Source organism: Falco cherrug, chromosome 4, assembly GCF_023634085.1.
Source record: "Falco cherrug isolate bFalChe1 chromosome 4, bFalChe1.pri, whole genome shotgun sequence".
Lineage (NCBI taxonomy): Eukaryota > Metazoa > Chordata > Aves > Falconiformes > Falconidae > Falco > Falco cherrug.
Window position 1 is genome coordinate 49,415,938 of NC_073700.1, and position 14,976 is coordinate 49,430,913.

Here is a 14,976-nt window from a genome sequence, read left to right on the forward strand (position 1 = left end):
GGTTGCAGTGTCACCAGAGCTGTTCCGGCAGCGCCAATCCCGCCGCCATTCCCGCTTTCCCACCCCGGAATCTCTCCACCTCCAACCACCAGTTTTTGTGTTTTTATACTTTTGAAGCTGACTTTTCTCAGCACTCACTTGGTAATCCCCCACTTACAGTTTCCTCCATCCGATGGCCACTTTAAGCAAACTTTATCATTTTGAACTTCCTCGTACCGTTAGTAGTTTTGGAGACAAACATCCCCCTGGACCAGCCGTTTTTGTCAGCTCCTGCGGCCACGCGCGCGGCCTTGCCGTGGCACCCAGGCCCCGTTTCGGGAGCAGGGCGGTACACTAGCCCCAGAAGCCACCCAGAGCTAACAGCCTGGGGGGTTAGAGGCCTTTTGTGGGTTATTATCCGGATTATTCGGATTATTTGCATCGCTGCAGGGCCTGGCGCTCCTGGGGTACCTGACCCCTCGGGGAGGAGGTGGCTATTAGAGGGAGAATCCCTCGGGTCTCCGCTCCCCCGGGGGCTGCTCGCAGGGGTCTCCGTCACCCGGTTTTTACAACAATCACCCGGGTTTGGGGATAATAACGGCACCGTGCCGTGGCCCCGGAGGGTGAGGGACTTCCCCGGCGCGGGAGTGTTGGGGGAATGGGTTTTACTCCGGGCAGCAGAACGAGGGGCGCCGGGCCGGCGAGATCGCCGGGCCGGCGAGATCGCCGGGGCCACCCCCGGGGGGGCGCCAGTTCCGGCGGGTGAGCCGTAACCCCCCCCCCCCCCCCCAGCGGCGCGGCGGTCTCGGGAGGTGGTGGCGGCCCCGCCCCGCCCGCCCGTTCCCGCCAGCGGCGGCCAATGGGCACCCGCCCGCCGCGCACGGGGCTTTTCCGCGCCAAACTCCAAAGTCCGGGGAGCGCGCAGGCGGCGGCCGCGGGGCGCAGCGCGGCACCGGCCTCCAGCACTGCCACGCCGGTGAGTCCCGCCGCGCCGCGGGCGGCCGGCGGCAGCGGGAGGGGGGGGATGGCGGCGGCGCGGGGTGGGGGTGCTGGCGGGGAGCGGCTGACACCGAGTCGGTGACAGCTGCCGGGGGGTGGTGCGCGGCTCCGCTGCTCCCGCCGCCAGCCCCGCTCCCCGGGGGGGGCGAGCGCTCCGGTGCCGGGATGCGCCGCTGTGGCAGGGGACGGCCCCGCCGGTCCCGACACGGGACAGCGGGAGGGGATTGTGACCGGCGGTGCCGGGGGTGGGGGGATGCTTGGCTTTCGGGGCTGATGCAGAACGGCGCTGGCGGGGGTCGCTGACACTCCCCCGTTTTTTTTCCGCCGACGGAACGAAAGCAACCCCCGCCGCGGGGTGAGGTTGCCCTTTCCCCCCCCCCCCCGCTCCCGCCGCGGGGAGCTCCCACCGGGCTGCGGCGTCAGCGGTGTGGGCCACTGGCTGTGGCGGCCCCTTTAAGACGGTCCGTTTTCCCCGCTTTCATTTGCATAATCGCGCGAGACTTGGGGAGGGGAGGGGGGGTGGGTCGCGCGGAGGGAACGTTTCAATTGTGGCGCGAGATACAGTTGGCGCGCGCCGCCCGCCCGCGAGGCGGCAGAGAGGCACGGGCGCAACCAAAGCCGTTAGGCTCAGCGTGGGAGGGGCTGGGTTAAAACTGGACTGACCAATCGGTGCTGACACCGGCCGGGCTATTGACCAATCGGAGGCGGGGGTAGAGCGGGAGGGCGGGCCGGCCGGCTGGCTGGCGGGCCGGGCGGCGGGGGCCGGGCCGGCGCGGTAGGTTGAGCGGTCTCATTGATACGGTGCCCGACGGGCCGGACTCGACGGGTCTCCGTCGCTCAGCACCCGGTTTGTTTTCTCCCGTTGCGGCCAGGGGACCGGCGCCATGTGGATCCAGGTGCGGACCATGGACGGGAAGGAGACCCACCGTGTGGATTCGCTTTCTAAACTCACCAAGGTGGAGGGGCTGCGGCTACGGATACACGAGGTTTTCGGTGTCGAGCCCCAACGGCAACGGCTCTTCTACCGCGGCAAGCAGGTACCAACGGGGCGGGGGGATGTTTGACAGCACCAGCCCTTGACCAACGGGGGGCGGGGGCCGGCGGGGTGGGGTGGGATGGGGGCCCCCAGCCGCGGCCCCCGCCAGCCCTGTCCCCGCCAGCTGGGGAAGGCTATTTTAATTTTTTTTTTTTTTTTTTTTTAATTTCGTGAAAATGGGGGGTTCTGCTGCCATCTAGTGACTCCCGGAGCTGCTGCCCGCGCCGCTCAGGCGGCGGGTCTGCAAGGAGTCAGCAAGTGGGCTTTTTTTTGTAGTTGTAAAGCTTTTTTTTTTTTTTTTCCTCTTTCTTATTTTTTGTCCAGCCTGTTGCTTTTCTGCCTTGACACCGCCTTTGCGAAGTCTTTGAAAATACAGATATGACCAGGGGTTTTGGGGGCTTAAAATTTTGAGCCTTGCCAGTTTTACCATTACAAAAGCTGTAAAGATCCTGTTTCCCATTTTTCTTTGTAAATGGGGATAGCAGCTCGTGATTTTGAAGTTCTCCTCCTCCATTAAAATCTTATTGGGTACATAACTTGCTGTAAAATAGTGAGTGGCTCAGCAGTATATGTTGTGTTCTCGACAGTATGTTTGCGATCACAATTGTACAGCAACAGTTTTCTTCTGCGTGAATTAATAACGTATCTAAGTTAGTATTAAGGACAACCGAAACCGTTTTCAGATGCGTTTTCCGTATCCTGTGTAGCACTGCACTGTGAAACCTTCATGCTAAAGAAACTTCTGAACCGGTGGTTGGTTGTTTAAAGAAATTTATTTCAGAAATAGCGGGCTGCTTTAGCCTGCAATTGGAATGCTCTGAGATGGGTGGAGTTAGACAATCTTTAGTAATTTTTTTTCCCTACCTTTCCCTCCATTTTAAGATGACTCGAACTAGCTGTGCATTATAATTAGCAGGTGTGACTGTAGGATATGGAAACACACCTGGACTAGCTTTAGTTTAACAAGCTTGGGTACCAGCAGTAATAAAAAAGGCTTGTAGGAATACATAGCATCTCTGAAGGGCTCGTGTCACCTCCTTTCTGTTGTGTTAGTGTAGATTCGGGTGCAGTAATTACCCATTTGTGGTCGCAGATAAAGCGATAAGGGAGGATTGGTCCAGGGCACACCAACTGTCAGCCTGGCTCGCGCTGAAGTCTGTGCAGATAATTAAGGTTAAACAGATTTTTAGTGGAAGTGGTAACTTTTTCCAGGAAGGATGCGCTTGCCTTACAAAGATGATTCCTCTTTGTGTAATTCCAGTAGTTCTTGATTTAGGCGTGGTTTTAGACAGAAACATTTATCCGGTGTGATCTAACCTCTCTTAGTCATTGTTCTGCTGTGCTCATTTGTGTTTTGTCTGGCTTTTGGAATCATTTGAAATGTTCAAATTCTTACTAGTTACTGTTTTAAAATGCTGTTAGGACAATACTTGTTAATTAACAAAACAAAAAAGCAAAACCCCACCTCCTTTGTTAGCGGTACCTCCTCTGATGCTGGCGCTTCTTTCAGACTGTCCTTTGAACTCCTGTGGTTTCATGTCCTGTTCATGTTCTCTGCCTTTCCATTTCTGTTTGCACCTGTTGTCACTCGTGTTCTTTGGTGATAATGATCCCCTATTTGTGATACTGTTTCTTTGTTAAGAAGAAACAACCGATTCCTGGTTTGTTCTGTGTGACTCGATGAGTTTTCATCTCTGAACCAGAGAAAGTCCAGATCACTTCCTGTACAGTCAGATTTCCAGGGATTGTTCCATAGCCATTTTATGCTATAAATCAGAGTTGAATTATCATAGTGATTCCTGTGAAGTGTAAATTTTTGTGGTTTTGCTCTGTTTCCCGCTGATAGAGAACAAAGCTCTGGGGATTGCTTTTTCTGGTGGTTTGGACTGGAAGGGGATGATCATTTCCTGTATAATTTCTTAGTCAGACCTTAAATATGTGGTGGAAGCTTGTCTAAACTTCTAACTGCACTGTGGTCTCGCGTATTACATTTTAACTCTAAAAGGGTAGTGCTCCTCAGAGTTCTTGAAAGGTAATTGAGAGACCTATTTGGCCCTCTTGCCTCTCTTCCTTTCTGCAGGGGTAGGATCTTGGTTTGACTAACACTCAATGCCAGACTTGTGAAACAGACTTTTAAAATTAGAGAGGGTGTGAAATTAGGACATGCTTGGCTACACTGAGAAATGTTTGGGTGGTTTCAAGTTGAACTGAATCTTTTTTGATTTTACTTTCAATGGAAAGATTGTGTGCTTGCCCAGAGAGAAGTAGGTGATTAACTCTTTGGCTTCTACTTGATGCCACATTTAACAGAGCGATGCTGTAACAATAATCTGGAACATACACAATCAAAATATAAAGGCCAGTCCGCGTTAACATTTGTGTTATGGGATGTGTCTGAATTAAGGAAGAAAGAACTTCCTTTTGAGTCTGTAGGTAATGCGGTGTGATCCTTAAATCCTGATGGGAATGTAGAGGATCTGTAGTTACTTTTAAGTCTTTCTTCCCAGAACTGATATTTCTAGGGAATGTGCTGCAAACCTTTTCAGATCTCCTAGAATGCTGTGGCTTTGTCTGGGTAGCAAGTCTACCACAGCATGGGAGTCTTGTTTTTCTAGCTTGTAGAGTCCGTTGAAAAAAGAACATTTGAAATAGTAAGAATAACAATCTATAAGTAACTGTGAATCTGAAGAACTGCCAAGTTCCTTGTTTGTTAATGGTTTTCAAGCGATGTGGTCTGTCTTGGCGCACAGAGAATTACACCCCGATGGGTGGTTTTGAATTGGCAGACCTCCGCTGAATGAAATAACCAGATTATTTTGATGCTTTCCCTGTAGATGGAAGATGGTCACTCCCTTTTTGATTACAGCGTTGGACTGAATGATATTGTTCAGCTCTTGGTCAGACAAAGCCCAGCAGTGCTTCCTGCTGTTAGTAAGGAAAAGGATTCTGAACTCTCCGACACAGACTCTGGCTGTGGCTCAGGCCAAAGCGAATCTGACAAAAGCTCTCACAATGGAGAAGGTGCCATGGAACTGGAGGGACAGCCAAGCACAGCTGCGCAGCCCGACTGGACTGACCCGGGATTTGGCCTCTATAAGGTGAGCTATTAAAAAACCCTATGGTTACTTAAAACTGCGCTTCGGGAGGGGAGTTGTTTCTCTGTAGTTGAGAATTTCTAAAAATCCGCACAATGGGGACAGAAAGATAGTTTGGGTTTTTTTTGTTTTTTCTTAAACCCTCCAACAACAAACAAAAAAATACCAACCAACCCACAAACCAATTAAATGCAACATGTTGTAGGTCAAAATATTTTATTTTTCATTTTATCCTCCTAGCTAAAACTACAATACATTAATTGATTAATAAAAAAAAAAGAAAAGCATTCTGAGTGCCTGTTTTGATTTTAAAAAAATTTCCCAATATTTTTGCTTGGAGGAGTCACTTATTTGTCAAAGCTTGAACTTTCTTGAATGAACAAAAGAAAATCTCAACCAGCTGTTCAGAGTCATTTTGTCTGTTTCAATGGACTTTATTACAGATCTAGTGATGTCTTTGCCAGCCTATGAGCAAGACAGTTCTGAAACCCTGTTATAGACTAATTAATAATGGTTTATACTAGATAAGAAAGTTGTTTGTACACACGTGGGTGTAGAATGGTTTTTTAGCCTCTGTTAGAGGTTCAGCCTGAGAAGACTATAGGGGTGTCCAATGGGATCAGGAAGGCAAAGGAAATCTTAATTTTTAAGATGATCTGTTAAATATCTTGGTAATGGTGAAGCTCTTGAGATGGTTAAGTCTTCAAGGAGACTCAGAAATTAATGCTTAATTTGAAAATCCACTTTGGTGAGCTGTATGCTTTGCTTTGTGTAGATCAATGACTTGGTTGACGCTCGCGATACGAATATGGGAGCGTGGTTTGAAGCCCAGGTTGTAAATGTAACCAGAAAAAAGCATACAAATGAAGCAGTGGACAGCTGCACAGATCCCGATCAGCCAACAGCCATTCCTGAAGAAGATGTAATATATCACGTGAAATACGAAGAGTGAGTTTTGTTATCTTCTTGGCTATTAAAGATACTTGGATGGCGATGTGATAGGAATTTTTATTGTAGAGATCCACAAGGTAAAACAGAATGGGGTTGACACAGTAATTACATTACTGAGCCCGATTAACTCTTTAAGTTTCTCTTACAGTTGGAATTCTGACTGGCATTCCAGGGGGCTGGAATCATGGTTTCAGAAATATACACTGGTTATCCAATTTTAAGTGGGATACAATAGCAGCAGAGTTAGACTGCCCAATTCCGGCTATGTTTGTGTGGGAGAAGGAGATTTTATTGTTGATGGTTTTTTTTATATGTCACATGGCATCAGTTCTTAAATTGACCTGTCTGTATAAAACCTATCACTTGCAAAAACTATGATGTCGAAACTGATTTTTCTTCTCTGTCCTTCCACGCCTCCCTTCTACTTCAAGTTATCCAGAGAATGGAGTTGTACAACTGAGTTCGAGTGATGTACGGGCTCGCGCACGGACTATTTTGAAGTGGCACCAGCTAGAAGTAGGACAGGTGGTGATGGTCAACTATAATCCCGATGAACCAAAAGAGAGAGGTTTTTGGTACGATGCAGAGATTCTGCAAAAAAGGGAAACAAAAATGATCAAAGAGATAAATGCAAAGATATTACTTGGGTAAGCAAATTCATAACATGGAATAAATTGAATTCCCCAACTCTGCTTAAGCTTTCATGAGGTCTGGTGACTGCTGAAAAAAATGAGGCAACAAAACTCGTGTAACAGAAGTGCTGGGGAGAGGTGAGAAGCGGGACCGTCCTTTCTGGGCGACAGACTGAGTCAGATTGTACCTGTCATTAATTTCCATTGGAGGAATTGGATGTAATGCTGGGAGGATGTAAAGCCCCACGTTCGCCAAGAGGTGAAAAATAGTTTGCTGTGTTAGCTATCCATAGCGGTTTTACAAAACCTTCGGTGTAATATTTTGTGCCAGTATACTGAACCCTCACTTTATAAAGATGATGAAAAATTACTCCAGTTCTCTCCTGAAGGAGAAAACAAGGCTACATATGAGGGACTCTCAACTTCGGGGTGCAGGGGAAGTACATAATAATTCTTAAAGTTTCAGATAAGTTTCACAGGTTTGCCAGAACATTCCTCTTTTTGTCCTCTCACCACAGTGATTTTAACTTTATAAAATATGAGAAGAATTAGGCTGAAATATATTTTAGGGGAGGAACAGTCACTAATGACAATTGGAATCCTATAAATGCCTGGATTCTCATTGAGACAAGAGGGATATGCTTTAATTGCATGAAAATGCAATTAATTGTGGTGCTGTCATACCACTGTCCCAGACCGTGTGATGCTTTAACAGGTTTCTTGTGATGAAGGACTAATACCAGCCCAGTCTGTTACTGACGTGCATGTGAATTCATGCTGTATGATACTTTCAGAGTCTGATTCCTTTTATCAACAACTTCTTACAGGGAAGCTGGCGATTCCTTGAATGACTGCAGAATTACATTAGTGGATGAAATTTATAAAATTGAAGAACCAGGCAGTGCTTGTCCAGTTAGTGCCTGCCCATTAAAACGTGAGTCTGTGGCATAGTTCTTGCATTGTCTGTCTTACGTTGTGATGTTCTGTGTATTGTCTTTGTGGGGATCAAAGGTCTAAGAGTGCCAAGATACGCTGGAAAGGGTGAAAGGAGTTGTAGCTACACATGTCTCAGCACTTTCTGGAGTCTGACATAGGCTCTGGTCTCTCTTTGCCAACAGGACAAAGTGGACCTGTGTGTAAAGCTTGTAAGGACAACCCGAACAAGACCTGCAGAATTTGTGCTTGCCATATCTGTGGGGGTAAACAAGATCCAGATAAGCAGCTGATGTGTGATGAGTGTGATATGGCTTTTCACATCTACTGCCTCAACCCCCCCCTTAGCAGCATACCAGATGATGAGGACTGGTAAGTTCTAAGTATGTGTGTGTGGTATCGCATTTACAGTGTAATTAGGAGCAGAAAGTGAGGTCTAGGGTTTCGGGCTGCCCTTGGTGACAATATTATGACTCTACAAGGTGAAGAGATGTTTCTGTCATTTTTTTGGTTGGTTTTTTGGTAGGACTTCATAGCTTTTCTTGAGCATCAGTTTAGTGAGAGTATGTTTTAAACCCAGTGGTGCTGGGATCTATATCCCTTTTGGAAGAGAAGTGGAACTACCCATAAACCAAACGCAGACCTGATGCCAGGAGGCTTAACTTGTGTAATGTTTTTTATGGGTTAGTTACAGGTCGTCTGCAGGCCCCATCACCATATTAAGCTGGTGATATATACTGTTTTATATAGGACATGTTTCTGGTGATAGCTGTATTTCACCATCTAGATCTATATCTATACAGATAGGTAGTGAAATACACTGTTTTGTGTCCTGTGTCAGCATTTTATACAACAATTTTGATAACAGCTGATTTCCTGACACATGTGCAATGGCTTAGAAGATTGGGTAAGGACATTAGCTAATACAGATACAATTTCACTATGGAGAGTTGTTTGTCTTGCTCTAGTTACACATGAGGAAATGTGAGATAACAACTCAGTATGTTTTGAGGAAATTATTTTTTAGTTTAAGGCGTTGCTACTAATTAATTTTCGTTAACCACTGACTTTAGGTATTGCCCTGAATGTCGAAATGATGCGAGTGAGGTGGTCTTAGCAGGAGAGAAATTAAAAGAAAGTAAAAAGAAACAAAAGATGGCGTCTGCTAATTCATCCTCGCGGAGAGACTGGGGCAAGGTGAGTTCAAAAGCCGTTTTATTTTGAAGAGTAGTGTGCGTTTAGTTCCTTGTAATTCTTGGCTGATTGGTCTCGCTCTTTGAAACAGGGCATGGCATGTGTCGGTCGCACAAAGGAATGTACCATTGTCCCCTCGAACCACTATGGACCGATTCCTGGGATTCCCGTTGGCACCATGTGGAAGTTCAGAGTTCAGGTATGAAGCTGAATCCTGGCCCAAGCTGCTGCAGGGGAAAATGGGAATGATCCAGCTCTTACGAGAAACCTGAAACAGTTAATGTTGGAGTGTATATCACTGGATATGTAAGTGCAGAAAGGAAAGAATTTGGCTTTGTCTAGATCAAGTGTTCCATAACTAATGCTGCATTGTCTAGGCATTTTGAGTGTGGGTGTTTGGTTTTTTTTTTCTTTTTTTTTTTCTTTAGTGCTTTTTTTTTTTTTTGGTAACTCGGAAACCCCAAACCAAATGTATTTGTTTCCAGTAGTTTTTCCTGGAGATGCGTAGTATCTCCCACTTGTTCTCCTGGTAAGGGTGTCTCTCTAATATCTCGACATATTAGACAGAAGATTTTCTCATCCTGTTAGAAGGTTGGGGAAGAAAAAGCACTGACCTGTCCAGACCTTGTTTTCAAGGTTGAGACCTTGAAAGCAACCTTAGGTGAAGGTTGCTATTACAACTCTTTCAAAAAATCCCCTTATGCAAACATTTAATTTTAATATTTATATTATTCTTAAAGTCTGGGAGCTTTTTAATAAGCAATCTCAGTGAGAAAGCTCTAAATTTTCACCACGAAAAGATCCCTATGTGTTCAATTTACTGAAATATTCAATGGCTTATTTTTTAAAACCATTTTTCCTTTTCTTTCTTCTGCCTGGAGCTTTTTAGAGGATAGTGGCGAGAACACAGTGTCACTCTGTAATAGATGCAAACCGAATCTGAAATAGTACTATGAGTTCATTTAGTTCCAAGACCAATGGGTAGTCATACTGTTTGTAGCCTGTTGACAGCAGCTGCCTAGCAAGCTGCTTTTTTTTTTTTTTTTTTTTTTTTTTTTTTTTTTTTTTTTCAGGTGAGCGAATCTGGTGTTCACAGGCCCCACGTAGCAGGTATTCATGGCAGAAGTAACGATGGCGCCTATTCCTTGGTTCTGGCAGGAGGCTATGAAGATGACATAGTAAGTGAATCTTGATCATTTACGCCTGAGAACCAAATCCACTTGTCGTTAAAACAAAGATTTGGCCTTAGTTACTTTTAACATTTTGTATCAGACACTTCTCTGATACTGATGTTCTTCAGAAGACAACTAGGCAAACTATGATCCAGTAATATGTGCCAACTTGAGAAACAGGATAATCTAAATTAAGTTTAATATCCATATGTCAGCTTTTAATCCAGGAGTCTTTAGCTGCCTTCTCAGGGTTTCCGTCACATCCTCAGTTTGAACAGTCTCATGGTATATGCTGCCAGAGAGCTTTGCGTGTCACGGGAGCCTTTAGAACAGAACTAGGGACTGAAGCCCGTCTTCTGAGTATCCCATGTGGTTCTGCCAGCCAAATCTTCCCCTGCTGAGGCTGTATCAGGCTCCGCTACTCATTCCTTTTGCAGCTCACCAGTGCGTTACTCACCTGCACCCCCCTACCCCGAATGCCTGTCAGAACTCTTGTAGAACAGGTAGCCACGAATCGCAGCAGCCATGCTCAGCCTTAATTCTGACTGCAGGGTCATGTAACGGTGTAAGTACTGAGGCACGAGTTAGGTTATCCTTATCTGGAACATGCCCCTGCACTTCCACGCTGATCCTGCGCGAGGGGAGTGCTGCTCCCTTGGCAGAGGCCCCTTGGCACTGTTACATGTGTGACAACACAACAGTTGTCACCCGGACTCTTCTCTCTTGGCGACATAAGGGAGGACCACGGGCTAACTGATGAGTCTGCAAGCTTAAGAAGGGGAAGTATCTTTCCCTTTAATATGGTATTCTCAAAAAGCTACTTGATTTAAAAGACTCCTCTGCTTTTATTGAATTATTTTTGTGAATGTGTCGAAACCATCCATATACATTTCAGGATCATGGAAATTCCTTCACATATACAGGGAGCGGAGGGCGTGATCTTTCTGGAAACAAACGCACAGCGGAACAGTCTTGTGATCAAAAACTCACCAATATGAACAGGTTAGCAGCATTCGCACTTCGTTCCTAACTTTGGTAGCTGGCAATCTGTCAGCCTGAAAAATTGTATCAAAAGAAACTGTCTTAAGTCAAAAAACTGTCAAAATTTGGTATCATCTGTGGTGTAGGTTGCAGATCAGTTTCACAATGGAAATGCTTCTTACGCTGCGCTATAAGCGAAACGGTACTGTGAATGGTATTAGTCTCACGTTTGATATTGACTGAAACTTAAGGAACAGAGGAGTAAATTAGCGTGAAAGTCTTCACACTCTCTCTTGAAGACCTTTCACCTTTGGCAGACCAGATCACTCTTATTTTTGAGAGGAACAGTTCAGAATTGTGCGGACTTGAGTGGAGGAGGTGGTCTGTGCAATTAACATTAGGGTAATGTAATGAATAATCAGCATATTTAACATGTGGTCCCCACTCAGGAGGCTTAGTTACTGTCTCCCAGAGTTCTTGGTGTTATGCAAGATACTTGAAAGTGTAACTATTTAAGACAAACAAACAAAAAAGCCTGGCTACATCCTTTTTCTCTGGAAGGGATTCAGAAGGGGCTCCAGTATCTGCAGAGAGGCCGTGGTTTCCAGTTTTTTCGGTAGCTGTTGCTGTGGTTCAGCACAGTGCCAGTATGCTGCTGCTCTTGGTATTGTACTCAACTGGATCAACGTGTTGCTCTGAGTAAAATAGTATAGTTATATTCATTACTTCTTAGTAGCTCATTTACCATGCAAGGTTTGCTTTATCCTGCCTCTGATGCTGAAGAGTTCTGCCTGGTAAATACACTAAGTTGACTGGACTTTCTCTTCCAGAGCTCTGGCTCTGAACTGCAGTGCCCCCATCAACGACAAAAATGGAGCTGAAGCCAAGGACTGGAGGGCTGGAAAGCCGGTCCGAGTGGTGAGGAATGTAAAAGGAGGCAAACATAGTAAATATGCTCCTGTAGAAGGGAACAGATATGATGGAATATACAAGGTAAGAAGGATTTGAATTCACGTACTGAATTAGGGAAGGATAATTTGGTTATGGCCAAGGGGTTTTTATAGAGTTTGATGGACTTGCATCTGACTTTTTTAGGTTGTGAAATACTGGCCTGAGACAGGGAAGTCTGGATTTTTAGTGTGGCGTTACCTGCTTAGGAGGGATGATGAAGAACCTGCTCCTTGGACCAAAGAAGGAAAGGACAGGATGAAAAAGCTTGGCCTTACGATGCAGGTACTCTTTTGGAACATCATCAGGGTTACCTTGAGGGACAGCAGGAATCTTTCTATTCTACATTCTTACTGAGGATGATCCTTGCGTAAGAATCAAGACAGCCCCTCTTACACCGAGGGGGACCCAGGAAAACAAACAACCCACAAGACTGAAAGCACTTCTTACATCAGGAGGCTAAATGGACCAAACTCACTTTCTTGTATAGAATTTCTATAGCCTGAACAAGTGCCCCATAAGAGTGGGGATCTATTGCTTAAAATAGAGAACCCCTGGAGCAGCTCTCTGTGGGTCATTCTTCTGACCTGAAGTAGTCTGTCTGTGAATGGGCGTGTTTATATTGGATATTTTTGGTTTGTGTTTTCCTGCAGTATCCGGAAGGGTATTTGGAAGCTGTTGCAAACAAAGATAAGGAGAAAGAAAATAATGGAGATGATGAGTTTGATACCCCGGGGAAAGGAAAGAGGAAAAGGAAATCAGCAGGTTTGTGGAGTAGGCAAGTGGATATAGAAAGCCCTGTAGGTTTTTGTGCATTTTACCTAGTTGCTCTTTTCTGGTTACTGTTTGTTTGTTTGTTTAGGAAGTTGTGTTTTCTTTCAGGTGGGGAGGAAAAACTTATCAACTCTCCTACAGGCACTCCAAAGAAAACTAAAGTTGAGCCATACAAGCTGACACCTCAGCAAAAATCTCTTATAAAAAGTGATGAAGCCAATGAAAAACTGTGGAATGAAGTACTAGAAGCTCTTAAAGATGGACCGGTATATCATGCTTTATTTCTGCAGAAATAAAGTGACAACAAACTACTGTATTATCCCTAGACAGAAACCTTTTGGCTGCATTGAAGAAACAGCCTCAGACCTATAGTGGGTTTTTTATGTTTTTTTTAGTGTAGACATCCACAGCATAAATTTTAAAACAGTGTATTTGAGGTCAGTAAGAAGACAGTTACCAGAACTTGTTTAATATGACTATTTTTTTCCCTTGTTAAGCTTTGTAGAAAAACTTTCTGTAGCTAAAGTAATCCCTTGCATTTAACATGGGGTGGTAGTTTGGTTTGGTTTTTTCTGTATCTTTCAGAGGGTAGTGGCAATAAGTTAATTCAAATGTTTTCTTTACAGAAATTCCTAAATAAAGTTGAAGAGGCCTTCTTGTGTATTTGCTGTCAGGAGGTTGTGTTTCGGCCAGTCACAACTGTATGCCAGCACAATGTGTGCAAGGTGAGCAGCTGGTACAACTCTCCTGGAGAGTTCTGTTGAGCCAAGCTTTGAGCTGACTCGTTTCATGGTGAGAGGAAGCTGGGGGGTGTCTGGGGAGCTGGTTTGTTTGGGTTTTTTGTGAGTCTTTAGTCTTCTAGCACAAGTCAGGTTTATGTGTGAAAACTTTGTGATTTGATGAAAGTTCTTTGGCATAGAAAAGTCTGCTTTAAAGAAAGTTTTCCAGTATTGTGTCGCTGCTCTCCGATTCTTGTAAAAGATGATGAGAGCAACTCTGTGGGCTCGGTGGTACTGCGAGGTGGCACCTATGGATTCGGCAGTGTCACGGAGTGCGTGGGGTTTTGTTTTGCTTTTTGAAGAATGCTGCAAAGTGTTTACGCAGAAGTTCCAACAGTCTTTGACAGCTGCAGAACTCTTGATCTTGAGAAACATAATGGAATGAAATACCTCTACCAGGTACCTAAATGCTGTGTCAGTGACTGATGGGCTCTGTTGAAGTGCACGTGCTGTTACACGCAGTGAAGGAAGCTTTCTCTCCCGCTGCCAGCCTTGCGTTGCTCTTGGTCTTTCTCAGCTCTTGTCAACACCAGGGTGAACTGGGATATAAAAAGAATCTCATTCTTTCCAGTGGCAGCTTTGTAGAACAAGCTACACTGCACATCTCTCTTAACCAAGTAGTTTTCTTCTTTTTGTTCTCACCAGGATTGTTTGGATAGATCCTTCAAAGCTGATGTGTACAGTTGTCCCGCCTGCCGCTACGATCTTGGCAAAAATTACACCATGCAACTGAACGAAACACTGCAGACCATTCTAACTCAGCTCTTCCCTGGATATGGCAATGGACGGTGATTCTGTAAAGCACTTCTAACTTTCTTTTGTTCAGACTTATTAATGGGTTGTCAATGGGCTTAATTTAAAAAAAAAAAAGTAGTCCGTGTTCTCCCAGACCCCTAAAAGTTTAAAGTCTTCCGTGTTTTTTTTTTTTAAAATATTAAACTTCAAGGAATATCCTTTTGTATGTTTGTGGATTTTGTTTTTGTTCTAAATGTTGAACTTTGCATTATTTCTTTTCCCCCTCCTCAAAACTGCCATTCATTAGCACAGAATTTATATTTTCTAGCGGACTTAAAGTGCTTCCGGTAAGGCTGCTAATGATCATGAAAGTTCTCAGAGTGCCCCATGTGCCCCCTCTTTTTTTATTGTTTTTTTAAATTCCAAAAAATGGCTTGGTTGCTAGAACAATCTTCAATGTTTAAGGATTTGGCCATAAAGGTAGACAAGGGCATGACCTTGGCAGCATTTTGATGCTCAGTTTGTACTAGATGGTTCCTGGCTTACGATCTTTTTACTGCGAGTATTTACTATTTTTTTTTAGAGAACTGTTTTTTATACATTTGACAAACCTATCAAAAGCCATTTCCTGCTAATTTTGTATATTGGGGGAAAAAAAAAAAAATAAAGCAAGCTGCTTGCATATAGCCAAGTAGCTGGAGCAATATGAAGTACTACCTCAGCTGGACTTCTTTCTTATTAGGGAACTATTTGTTCAGCCAGGTGCTG

General features: G+C 44.9%; 1 protein-coding gene across 2 annotated transcripts; it reads left to right on the forward strand.

Annotated features, from left to right (window-relative positions):
* Positions 1-816: 816 nt before the first annotated feature.
* UHRF1 (ubiquitin like with PHD and ring finger domains 1) lies at positions 817-14,397 on the forward strand. 2 transcript variants are annotated; one of them, XM_055707141.1, is made up of 17 exons: positions 817-955; positions 1,851-2,015; positions 4,849-5,112; positions 5,885-6,057; positions 6,492-6,707; positions 7,520-7,626; positions 7,811-7,997; positions 8,699-8,822; positions 8,911-9,018; positions 9,893-9,997; positions 10,887-10,993; positions 11,803-11,965; positions 12,068-12,205; positions 12,574-12,685; positions 12,803-12,960; positions 13,321-13,419; positions 14,119-14,397. In XM_055707141.1, exons 1-17 carry the CDS (start codon positions 839-841, stop codon positions 14,263-14,265), a joined length of 2,490 nt encoding a protein of 829 aa, XP_055563116.1. In that variant the 5' UTR covers positions 817-838; the 3' UTR covers positions 14,266-14,397. The 2 variants fall into 2 exon arrangements, with proteins under 2 accessions (XP_055563116.1, XP_055563117.1); XM_055707142.1 differs by lacking the exon at positions 817-955 and adding an exon at positions 1,733-1,753.
* Positions 14,398-14,976: the final 579 nt, after the last annotated feature.

Coding starts and splice junctions, on each gene's coding strand:
- UHRF1 (XM_055707141.1), top strand. CDS start 839: ATGGGCACCCGCCCGCCGCGCACGGGGCTTTTCCGCGCCAAACTCCAA. Junction 2,016..4,848: donor TCTTCTACCGCGGCAAGCAG/GTACCAACGGGG, acceptor CTTTCCCTGTAG/ATGGAAGATGGTCACTCCCT. Junction 7,627..7,810: donor TAGTGCCTGCCCATTAAAAC/GTGAGTCTGTGG, acceptor CTTTGCCAACAG/GACAAAGTGGACCTGTGTGT.